Source organism: Pelmatolapia mariae, linkage group LG5 (assembly GCF_036321145.2).
Source record: "Pelmatolapia mariae isolate MD_Pm_ZW linkage group LG5, Pm_UMD_F_2, whole genome shotgun sequence".
Taxonomy (NCBI): Eukaryota; Metazoa; Chordata; class Actinopteri; order Cichliformes; family Cichlidae; genus Pelmatolapia; species Pelmatolapia mariae.
In genome coordinates this window covers 11,628,962-11,641,843 of record NC_086231.1, presented here as the reverse complement: position 1 = coordinate 11,641,843, position 12,882 = coordinate 11,628,962, and the positions used below count along the sequence as shown (strand labels likewise).

At 37.6% G+C, this 12,882-nt stretch overlaps 1 protein-coding gene across 2 annotated transcripts in view; it reads right to left on the bottom strand.

The window, feature by feature from the left end:
- Positions 1-12,882, bottom strand: part of stab1 (stabilin 1) — a 157,628-nt gene that overhangs the window by 108,504 nt on the left and 36,242 nt on the right. For both annotated transcript variants that reach the window (XR_010093915.1, XM_063473672.1), the window contains exons 22-33: positions 12,707-12,818; positions 10,843-11,029; positions 9,527-9,620; positions 8,195-8,353; positions 7,800-7,895; positions 6,185-6,280; positions 5,011-5,058; positions 4,281-4,414; positions 1,648-1,759; positions 1,157-1,234; positions 896-997; positions 664-765 (exon numbers count right to left, since the gene is read on the bottom strand). Coding sequence is in view for 1 of the 2 variants with exons in the window: in XM_063473672.1 (XP_063329742.1) it covers positions 664-765; positions 896-997; positions 1,157-1,234; positions 1,648-1,759; positions 4,281-4,414; positions 5,011-5,058; positions 6,185-6,280; positions 7,800-7,895; positions 8,195-8,353; positions 9,527-9,620; positions 10,843-11,029; positions 12,707-12,818 (1,320 nt within the window). In the remaining variant the exon portion in view is untranslated. The remainder of the gene's footprint in view (positions 1-663; positions 766-895; positions 998-1,156; positions 1,235-1,647; positions 1,760-4,280; positions 4,415-5,010; positions 5,059-6,184; positions 6,281-7,799; positions 7,896-8,194; positions 8,354-9,526; positions 9,621-10,842; positions 11,030-12,706; positions 12,819-12,882) is intronic.

Genomic DNA, 12,882 nt, shown 5'->3' with positions numbered 1-12,882 from the left:
AACAGCTCAATTATTATTTGATGTGGATGTTTGTAATGTGTGTCAGTCTGAATTTCACCACTTTATTCGTTTAGGTTGCACAATCCACATGTTGTGATGCCAATAAATGTTTTCACATAGTTCACATACATAAATAATATTAAAGGTACTTTTTGTAATTTCTCTCTGCAGATTTAGGGTTAATGTTCACCACCAGGAGGTGCTGTTTTACCAGTGGATGCATTGAAATATTTTTGCATGTATGCTGCCATTTAATTTGTAATATTTCTTTTTTCGCCCTTCCTCAGTTTCTCAAGAAGGTTTGCCTTCTTTTGTAAATAAGAAATTAAATGATAGTTATACTGACCCGCTGTACCAGTTAATGGCTTTTGTGCAACTGGTGTTACACAAATATACAGTTCAGATGTTTTAAACTCAGCTGATATTCTAACACCTAAGTATGATCGTTACATAAATGTTTTTGGACTAAAGAGTGGTTGTTCCTTCACATTTTGTTAATAGATTTAGCTCATTTCTGAATTATTTGAGTTATTTTTAAAAATGGGAAATGTATAAATACTTTAAAGGTTGTATAAAACAACCTTTAAAGTATCCATTTTCTTGACAAGTGTTTGGAGGTTTTGCAGAATAGCAGTTGTCCACTGAATTATATCATTGACCTACCAGGATGGAGGTGTTAGTCCTGCTAAGATGCTGCCTTATAGCCTCATCTGTTGGCAGCAGAAGTGTAAATGACTCAGTAAGATTTGAAGACAGGTTGTACATCTGAGAGAAAACACACAGGAAGTTAATTAAATGTAATAATAATAATAATAATAAGAAGAAGAATAAAACAAGATTAAAAATAAAAAAGGATTACATCTTATCACATGATGCTGAGATCAGGCAGACTTACCAGAACATACTCTCTGAAAAGCGTGAAGTTGGAAGAGGAGTTTAGGAAAGCCATAAGTGTGGGAGGCTCAGGTGGGAGGTCTGAGAGAGGCGGAGCCAGAATCTGACAACAGACAGACAGAGAGAAAGGTACTCTGTATGGGTAGATGGAGAGAGAGTAAACTAATCTGCTAATAATGTTATTTAGTCACATCATTATTTGCTCTGCATGAAAAAATCTGTATTTATTTATTTTCATTTCACTGTAAAGATGCACGTGTACCTTGTCTATGATGTGGAGATAGCCATTGATCGCAGGTAGGTTGGGGGTGAGGATGGATGCTTTTCCAATTTGAATGACCTGAAACACACACACACACACACACACAGGCCAAAAGGTAAGGTACAATAAAATAGATCCGAAAAAATAATGATACTGACTGAAAGGTTATTCTTATAGATTTTCCTACTAAAGAATTAAAATGACAGAATGATTTTGAATGAATGATTGACTGAATTGATTAAATAATTGAAATGATTTATCTCTCTAATTTTGTTAAAGTATACCACATTTGTCTGTAAGCGCCAGTTTAAAGAGGATAAAATGCAAATCATTTCCATAGAATCTAGTTATATTTAACATGAATGTAGTGACATGAATACCCTTGTACACCTGCAGTTTCTACATCAGGCGAACTTTGTGAACACAAAAAATCTGAGTAAACCCACCGGAATGTGTAGTTATGTGGTGAGACACAACTGACCCACTCTTACCCCACTGCTGTTGCTGATCTCCCACTGAGTGGGTAGGTTTAGGGTTGGCAGTCTTTTGCCCACCATGCTGCCCAGATCTTCCACAGAGTAGATCCCCTTCAACACGTGGGCCCTGCAACCAAAGGGAGCAGTAAATAAATAAATAAAAATTCTTCAAAACACACAACACGCTCCAGGATCCTGTCAGCAAAGGACATGTGATCCATCAGATCAGTTCCTAATTTAAACAGTACAGAAATTTTTAATTTTCACAGTCTTTCAGATGCACCACCAACATCTTTACTGACACAACTATCAGTGAGGGAAATGCTTATTTGAACTCCTGCTGAATTTGTAACTTTGCTCAATTACAGAAGAACTGGTGGTTTCATTTTAATTGAGAGGGAGAGAGAATCCAGAAATATAGAAGAAAAAAAACACAGACTACATGAAAGTTATAAGTGGACTCGCATGTCACTGAATGAAATAAGTAATTCATCACCAAGCAAAATATGACTTAGTACTTGGCGGAGGAACCTTTGTTGGCAAGCCAAATGGTAACTTGTAGTTGGTCACCAGGTTTGCACAGATCTCAGGAAGGATTTTGGCCCACCCCTCATTACAGAAACGTTCTAAATCCTTTCGGTTTCTTGGATGCTGCTTGGCAACTCAAAGCTTCAGCTGCCTCCTGACCAGAAAAACAGCCCCAAAGCATGATGTTACCACTTATGTGCTTAACTGTGGGGATGGTATTCTTTGAGTGACCCTCAGTATTTCTCTTCCTCCAAACACAGCGGGCTGAGTTGATTTTGGTTTAATATGACCACAGCTCTTTGTCTCAAACCTTCTCTGAATCATTTACATGTTCATTGACAAACTTAAGACTGACGTGTATGTGTGCCTTTTTGAGCAGGGTGATCTTGTGGGTGCTGCAAGATCTCAGTTATGGCACAGTGAGTAACCATTGCTGTTCTTGGTGTCTGTGGTTGCTACTGCCTTCAGATTATTAACAAGCCCCTCCCACATAGTTTTAGGCTGATCCACCTTATTTCTCAAGATCATCTTCACCCCATTAGGCAAGATATTACATGTAGCTCCAGACTGAGGGTGATTCCTAATCACATTTCTATTTTCTATCATATCTGAATAATTTTTCAGTTGTCGTCTTCACACCAAGCTTCTTGCTGATGGCCTTGTAGTCCATTCCAGCCTTGTGCAGGTCTACAATATTGTCTTCCTTTGGCAGATAAGGAGTTAAAATCTCTGTAATTGATTGATTGTAATATTTTTGCCACATGGGCATAGAGCCAATCTGTGGGAGCCAGGATTTTGGCTGGGTTATGGAGGATTGCATTTAGTTAGGTCTGCTATAGGTGAAATGCAACACCACTTAATCTGGGCGACTGACTTTTAAATATCAGTTGGACAATGGGGAAGAGGGCGATGGGCTGGGGGTTCATATAATTAATAAATATTATGCTATACATTTAAATACAAAGATCAGAGATCATAGCGATAGCAAACATCTATGAACACTATACTGATACAATACCCAAATACTTTACATACCGATCTGTGGAACAAGAGATTTAATATTAAACTGTGCTTCTCTGTGGCAGCTCACTTGCCTCACCTGTTGTGAAATACTATTGGCTACTGACTGATTATCTGTATGTGTTGGGTATAACTAAATAATTAACAGTCACTGCTGCTGTGTCTTATGCATAAATGGATCTCTGTCTTTGGAGACACACCTATGGATCATATGAAGATTCAGGTATTTAATAAACTCAAACAGCTGTAAGCAGTGTGAAAAGATAAGGCAAGGTAAAAGCACATCGCACATGCCTAAGGCGTGATAGTCGGCAATTCAGGTAATATGTAAATGTGGGCACTAGCAGAATACATTATGGTTAATGAGCACAAACTTTAAATGGTATAAAAGGCTCAGGCTTCTTATTCTGCAGGCTAATGTGGAGAGGAGACAAGTAAGATTTCCTCTGGCCACATGCTGCCCATATCTGCCAAATCTTAAGCGAATTATACTGTATCCCTTTAAATCATTCTATCTCTGTGATTCATTAAGAAAACGATCATACAGACCTTAAACTAGATTGTAGCGTTAGATAAATGAGTCACTGTCTGTAGCTGTCTCATCAAATTTACAATGGCCTGGAGAAAACTTTGGAAATACTCATTTCCATACACAGAGATTCTCTGTAAGTTATCATAATAGCCCCGCAGACTCCTGTGAGCTGGTTTAAAAATCACTTTAATTTTTATATTGCACTAAAACATAACAGAGTTTAAAGACAAGCATATTACTATATAATACAGAAAAAATAAAACATAACAGTCAAACAAAAGAACAAAGAAGATTACAATTAAAGATTAAAAACAATAAAATGAATAAATACATTAAAGTACTGTTTAAAAGAGAATCAATACAAAATCAATATATTCAATATAAAATCAATATTTTAAAAAGTCTACAAACAGAAAAGTAAACTAAATTTCTAAGTTAGACTTTGTGCTAAGCTGGTTCCATTTTTATTTTGTGTTAGAAAAACTGATTCTGCCACACAAACATCATGCACTGGCATGCTTTGTCTGAGCTCAAGGATCAGTTTTAATGTGTGTGTGACTTTACTAACCGCAGGAAGTAAGGCAGGTGGTGTCGGCTGTTCCAGAATAAGTTGTCAGCTGTACTCATGTTCCTGAGAGCGTCTCTAGTTGGCACCAACACAGTTAAGTTCCCATTCAGGTCCTCAAAGGCATGACTGAAACGCTGATCACATGACACCGTATACAGCTTAGTTATCATTGGAGCAGAGTAGTTTATGAAAACAATGAGCAGGTGGACCTACAGAAGCTTCACCTGTGTCAAAGGTAACACTCAGCCTGGGTAGGTGTCTAATTGTTTTGGCTGCCTTGACTCCATTGGCTGGTAAATTTATTCATATTTTTAACTTTTAACAACACCTTTGCCACTACAGTGCCATGTACAACAATAGATGAGAAAACCATCACACAGTTGACAAAACAGCGATTTCTGTAAAGGCTTCCCTTTCCTGTCAAAAACATAATTTTACAGCAGGTGGAAATGTAGAAAATTTTATAAAATCAGTGTGCGTTTAAGCTGACAGTGATTCTTGTAACAGGCCCAAATGCACAGCAGTACATGTCTTTAGCTTATGTGTCAGTCTCTACACCAGTCTTCTGAGAGGCTCAAAACAGAAAATCCCAGATTTCTACCTATTTTCAACATCAGTCACTAAATTAGGAAACTCGCCAGCTATCAAGGCTTTAATGTAGTTTAACTTTGAACCCAGAAAACTGACGAAGTTCAATAATTATAGAGTAGTTTGTCTTCCTCTTACTTACCTGAGTCAGCCGGTAGAAACTGTACATCTTTACATTCATCTCCAGCTCCTGCAAACACACCCACAGAAACATAACTGTGTAATGAATTACAGTTAATGAATCAAGTCTGAAGTAATACAAACAATAACAGAAATATTTTAGAAATCTTGTCTAAAAACATTTTAAAAAGTAAGAACTAGATCTCATAAATAACAAACTGAAGCCAAATATACGCACTGGACTTCTCTAAGGAGTCAGAAATTTATCAAGCGTAACATTCAACCAGTAAAACATTTTTTTCTGTTCAGAAATGCAAAAAAATAACTGCAATCTGGCATCTTAATTAAAAAAAAGAACTAAAAATAACATTAAATGTGCAGCGTAGTTAATTAGATTTCTCAGACACAACCCATGCCCAGACATTTGATTTATATGACTTATATAAGTCATATAAGTCTATATAAACTTATATAAAAATATATCATATGAAAGAGCATGGAGAGGGTGATCTAACACAAGTTTTTTTTTTCAATTAGATGTCCTATGATGTCACAATGATGCAATAAACTTTTGCAAAACTCATGAATGCATCTTAAAATCTTTTTTTTTTATAGAGGCTAAAGATCTCAGCCAATTGTGCTACAATCATATGAGTAAAAATCATAAAATACAACATTTTAGTATGTAAGGTTTCAAGGTCAAAGGTCAAAAGTCAGACATCAGTGCGTTTTTTTATAAGCAGGTTAATGCCAGCCTGTTATAATAGAAACATCATAAAACAGTTTTATTATATCCTTGCTCGTGTTCTCTGAGTGCTCATGTGAAATTTATTTTTTTCTGCAATAAATAAACGAAAAAAATAATTTACATTTTTTTTCCTTTTTTTGCAGCTTGAGGACCGGCTACATATTTGCCACATGTATGTTGATTTTTTTTTCTAACTTCATTTTTGTGCAAAGCACAAAAACTGAGTGTAACCTGAAAAATGTTGTATGGTTGAAATGAAATTAAAACACCTGCAGTAAATAAAAATAAACGCCCTTCAATCCAGATTATGAAAAAGATATTAGTTCCACACTTTGACTGTCTTTCATTTTATTTTCACTTAACATAGTGAAACTGATTTGGCTCACCATGAAAGTGAATGAGTTCAGCTTATATAACCACAATGGATCATAATGAGCTAATTATTTACGTCAAGTAATGATCCGTAGCAAATGTTTCCGTCTCCAGCGTAGCCGTCAGGACAGGTACAGGTGTGACCACCACCATCTGTCTTCTCACACTTTGCCTGACATACAAAAATACAAAGCAAAACAAAACACACACACACACACAGAGAAAGAGAGAGAGAGAATTATAGGATGCTAATCTACATCATTAATACTGTGGCATCACAAACTACTCACAAACTAATTTTTTGTTTTACATGCAAGAATTTCCTTCGAGATAACAGTTGATGACATCAACTGTACCAAACATAAATAAGAGTTCCGACATCAATAAAGATGAGGTTTGACAAGCATTAGAATAGTTTTCAGGTTTTCCAAGAGCAGCTGCTAGAGTAGGCAGAGACCACCCTCACTAACCTGTGATGCAGACCCAGTAATTCTGTTCTACGAGCAGGACTGAAACCGCTCAGTTCAGAAAAGAGAAACAAGGTTTATGCCTAGTATGCTCTCAAGGGATAAAGATTTAAACTTTAAAAATAGAAAAGCAATAATACTATGGTCTCTTCAATGATTAGAAGTATGAACTATTTTCTACAAAGTGTGACCATAAACAGCTTTTCTACACACAGAGGGATGCTTTCTTTGTTAGCAAACACAGATCAGGACCTCGAATCAACTGTAATTATTTGATTCATCCGGTGAAAGTGGCTGCTCTGACTATGGGTCTCACTAAGGTTGCTCTCATCATATCCCCATTACAAAATGCCAAACAAGGAAAAAATTTCATGTTAGGAAAAGAATCACAAGCTCTCTAAAGATTTAATAAAATTTATCCAACAGACAAAGACTTCAAAGACTTTCTTGATGTCTGATCAAATCTCATTATGCTAATTAAAAAAAGTTTCACAATCTTTTAGCTATTTTACCTAATTTTTTCAAACTAATTTGTTTTAATGATCAGCATTAAGATATTTTTTTCTTATTGCACAGAAACAGGTAGCGTTTGGTTTTATTTGCCCTGCAAGTAGAGTTCCTCTGCAGTTACAAACAAACGCTAATTGATGGGACTGAATCTTTACCATTAACTTTAATGGACTTACACTGTTGCTACATTTTTCTGAATGCAGAGTTAGTGTAACCCATCAATGAGAACAGCTACAATTATCATTATTGAGTGCTAACCTCCAAGGCTTTAATTGAAGCTTGAGGCTGGCTACAAAACAAAGCCAGTCCCTTCAGACTCCTATGTTAAAATACCCAACTTTACAGCATTAAAACTAATTTAATGCCTGCTACAATGGTACCAGGGTCTATAACTAATTTTCCCCATTAATAATAACTATACATTTCATATACTTGGCTTAAAAGTTAGAGGTTTTGACTAACAGGTGTGCTGACTTGGACAACTGTAGCTGTAAGTGTCTGCTAGGCTTCATCTCCTGACTCACTGAACTGGAGCTACGCTCTACATGGTGTTTGTGCTGCTGATCACATAACGCTCTACAATCTCATTCAAAACCAACATGCTTTATTTAACCCAAAAGTTGGGAAATTATGATCTATGGCTATTATTAGTCATTCTTACTTGGCATATGTGTTCATGTGTGTGTGCATGTGTGTGTGTGTGTGTGTGAATACCAGCTCATGGCAGCCTCCGTTCTTTTTTAGGCAGGGGTTGATGAGGACACACACCTTTCCATTGCCCATGTATCCAGTTTTACAAACACAGTCACTCTGCAGATGGAGAAACAGTCAGACAAGAAACAGAACAGCCTGACAGCTGGTTAATAACCAGTTATTTTTGCATATACAATGGTGAATTCTCATATTTGCAACTTTTACATAATGTGGTCAGCATGTATACAAGTGATCTCTGGTTAGTTTTGGCCCAGGATTTATACTGAGCTTCTATAAAGATTCTATGGTAAAGATTCAGTCCCATCGGTGTACAAGAATCAAAAGATGGAGCTGAAAATTCACAACGAACATAGTTCCATTTAAAGTTAATCCTATCACAAATTTTAAGCACTGACCTGTCCGGGTCCGATGTGGTTACAGTCCGCGTTGGGGCTGCAGCCTCCTCGCCTCTCCAGCAGACAGTTGTTGATCTCCACACACACTCTGCCATCACCCGTCCAGCCCTCAGCACACACACATGAAGCATTTCCTGGACCCGCATACACACACTCAGCCTGCAGAGAAAGAGGATGTGTCACAAAGACAAGAACACTGCACTGAATATAAAAGAGCTTATCTTTATGATTACTGAAGGTGAAAAGTTAAATAAAATCACACACATTAAATAAATATAGCAGAACAACAACACATAAAGACAGATTTACAAAAAAAATGGGACAAAACAGTAAGTGAGCATAATCCCCAAAAAGCTTTCGTAGTTGTTGTTAGTTAGTTGATAGCTATTTTTTAAACACAGGCTCAGTCAGTTCATTTCAATATGAATCAAGAAATATAAGACATGCTTTTCTTCTTCTTCCTTCTTTCTTCTTCATTAAATATACAAGCAGTAAGTTGAAATGTTGCAAACATTGGTAAATCAGTTTGCGTGCTTTATTGAAATGAAACTCAATTTGAAAGATCTATAGTCACTCATCTGTCTGCTTTCCTGGGTGTTTGGCTGCTTTTCTGTTCTTTACATCACTAAAGATTTCCCACACTGTCAATCTCAACACTGACATCATTACTCTAGTCCAATCATCTTCTTGCCCGCATTCTTTGAGCCAATCAGCTTTTTGTGTTAAATCTCCGTCGTACTCCCTTACAGACCCTCATTCGTTCAGCCCTCCTCCTCCCAATCTCCACCCCACAGACACCTCAATCAGAGCCCCATTTCAGCCTCAGGCTTCTTCTTCACCACCATCAGCGTCTAGACTCCGGGGGGTCCTGTCCTAAATCCTATCACTGCTTTGATTCTGTGCTGCCATTCTCCATTCACATTTTGCGCTCTGAGAAATGATCTCCCAGAAATACAAATGCAACTTAGTCAGTCACAAAAATCTCTGAGTTCCTACGTCTTAAAGCAATCCTGTCAGTGCGCTTTCTCGTAAATACCGACAAAACCCAGTTTGTGCTGGTGCAATGGATTAGTAAATCTGGCCTACAGACCGTTGGAATCAGCTCACGATAATCATAGGAAAAGGCAAGAATATGTTTTTTTATTTATTTTGAGGAGGATGTTTATTATTAATGTGACTGAAGAGAAAGAGCGGGGGACTCTGGATAGGTTAAAACAAAGACATCCCCGCTGTAATGTTGTTGACAGCAAGATCACTGTGGTGAGAAAAGACACACACACACACACACACACACACACACACACACACACACACACAAAGAAATAATCTTACATTGGTGTCGCAGTCTCCTCGGTTACTCTTCAGACAGGGGTTGATGGCAGTACAGGAGTGACCGTCACCCTCATATCCATCCTTACATACACACCTTATGTAAGACACACACACACACACACACACACAGTTAAACAAACTCAACAGGTGATGCAATAACAGAGATGACAAATCCCTGTTGTTTATTTCTTCACAGAACATCGCTGAAGGAATTACTAAAAATCTATTTAAATAACAGTACAGGACAACCAGAACATTTTAACCATGCCAGCATTTAAACCTTTGGCAGTTATATGGTCATAAGATGATGGATGAAGAGACATTTTGGCTTGATTATGGCTTTTTTTATTAAACGTTTCCATATGAATTTCAGGGCAGTTTCTTAAAAGCCCATTAGATTTTTTTTTTTATTATAAAACTCAAAGTAAAAATTAGCTTTTATATATACATAAAAAAACAACAAGAAATGCTATACATTTCCTAGTCACAAAACTCAGGGTGTGCAGTTGTTCAAACTTCATTTGTATATTCATTCATTTTTGAGAAAAAAAGCCTCCCTTAGAAATAGGATGAGCCCCTAAGTTATTTGGGGGGCGCTCAAAGTAGAGCCATAACTCCTCCACATGCAGGACATGTGGAAGAGTTTATGTCTGTTGGCTGGCACAAGAACACTTGGTGTCCTGGGAGCAGGTGGATACAAAGGACTCAACAGGGTGGGCTGGTGGATGGATGGAGAGATCTGGGGTAAAAAAGGGATAATTTTCTCATACTGGGCCAAACACAACAAAGCTGTATCAATGAATAAATTGTCACAAAGGTCTGTCTGTCTGATAGCTTCATCTGCCAACAGTATGCCATCTGTCACGAGAAGATCAGTCATGCTAACGCAAGTGCCAAGCAAGCAAGAATAGCGTTTCTGATGAAAACTTGGCCTACTTCACAAAAAAACCCCAGATCTGATCAAGCATCCTCCTTTTCAGGCCAGTAGTGAAACTTGAAAATTGCAGGTATTGTACAAAGTCCTTAATTCTTGATTATCACAAGTACCTTAATCCGAAAACGTAGTCCAAAGAAGAACTGAGGATACATCCAATTACAAAGAGTTTTGTGCAGTTTGTTTCAGACATTGAGGAGTAAGCGAGTGGGGATGGCTCCAGAATGCTAATTAAATGTCCAAAAACAGACCTCAGGAGCCACGGCAAGAACAAGAAAGTTTTTGCTGACTAAAAATTTACAACACCTAAAAAGTGACTCAACACAAAATGATCTCTCAGCATCAAGTTACAGTAATGGTTTTATGATTAGTATTTTCTTACGTAATAGCCAGTCCTGTCTGATTACAGTATGCGTGGATGTGACAATGCTGCAGTAGTCCATCTGCGTTGCACGGCATGGCCGTCTTGTCACACAGGTCCCCGGAGAATCCCTCCAAACAAGAGCCTCTCCGACACACACCACCGCTGCCTGGTCGGTTATCGCACATTCCGTGAACACAGCGGCAATCTAAAGACAAGCACATACACATTATGTCATAATTTTCAGTCAGTTAGTTTGAATATTTAAACAAAATGCACCTCCATTACCCTTTGTACAATACTTTATTTCCATATACAGAGGTTTTTCACACTAAATGGTTATTATAATAATATTAATCCAGTTAAGCCTCAGAAAACAGGACACTGGATGTTGATATAAGGGTAAAAATGAAGCATTTGTAAATATGATTTCCAAAGATTAATTATAATTTTTGCCTCATTTCTTCTAGCAGGTCCATAAATTAGTGTGATTTATGTGGTTCTGGGTAAAGGGCCTCAACCACTGTTGGATGGATCGACAATAAAATTCTAAGAAGGCCATTCATGTCAGATTGGTCCAGTGATGTGGACCTTGTACTGGTCTGCTGTGGTGAACAAAGGGCTCAGCATGAAGGCCAGTTTACTGGTTGTTCTACATTCCTAACTGCACCAAAAGAATAGGACTGAGGATAGAGGCAGAGGAAATGAGCTTCCTTCATAGGGTGTCTGTGGGCTTATATACAGGCTGAGGAGCTCAGTCACTCTTGTGTAGAGCTCATACTTTGTTCTTTTGTTACTTTCTTCAAATTTATCAACTCAACAAGCATCAGGAGGCTTAATTTATTTATTGAGACCAGGATGCCATGTCTGCAACTCAATGACCCTTAGTATTCAGAAAAGAAAGATATTGCAGTACCTTTTCTGAATACCAATAAAAAAAAATCAGAATACCAAAGGCCATTTTATTCTCAGGATAATACATAATTCATGCTGATTTTAGGAAATAAAAATAATGGCTGCTGCCAGTGCTACCCCTCGGCCTCCTATTAGACACACCTATGGTATAAATTTTACAATCCTACATTGCCTCATTCTTGAGAATCACAAGATTTTCAGAAAATTTGACCTCAAGGTCCCATGAACTCGAGGTCACTGCAATTTGAACACATCTGAGATTTTTAGTAGACAGACCTACAGTATAAATTTCAAAATCCTACATTGCCTTGTTCTCGACTTACAGCATTCACAATAACTCACATTCCCAAACGTGCACGTCCATGCTACCCACCCGCCCGGCAGGGTGACAATACTGCCCCGTAAGCCTTTTACGGCTGAGGGGTAAAAACCCAGAACCAATATAGAAACTAGAAAAGAACTACAGAAAAAACTAAACATTAACCTCCTAAGACCCGAACTCTTCCACGGCATGCATCTTTAATTTCTCTTTGATATTTGGGCTGATTGGTACCTGATGAATGTAAAAACAAAGAATTACCAGATTTTTTTTTTACCTAATTTTAGTTTCTGAGAAGAATGAGAGTCACATATGAGGACATTCATTTAAAATTTTGATAGAACAGTAGTAGTATAATGTCCTCGTAAGTGGATATCAGGCCCTTGTAGAGCAAAATTGAGTATTTTGGTCTAAATAACCCAAAATGTGATGTCCACATATGTGGACGCCAGGTCCTAGGAGGTTGAATAAACAATGAACTCAAAATGAAACAAGCAAAGTCGCTCTGAAAACCAACAGAATCAAAACTAAACTTAAAAGAAAAAAATAAAACTAAATTTAAAAAACATAATTTCTGTATGTAAAAACATCAAATTGGAAACGCACATTTCATTGAACAGTGAAAAGCTGTCAGCTAAGAGGAGGCGTTACCTTCGTCACAGTTCACACCATGTTTGTTTGGATCTGAGCAGATGTGGCAGGCAATACCCGTCCAGCCTGCCTGACAGCTACATGAGCCATTACCATGGATACCATCAGAGCACTGTGTGCAATCAAAGCAAAAAATTAAAAATTAAAACACATCAGTCGAGGGACGAGGCTGCCTG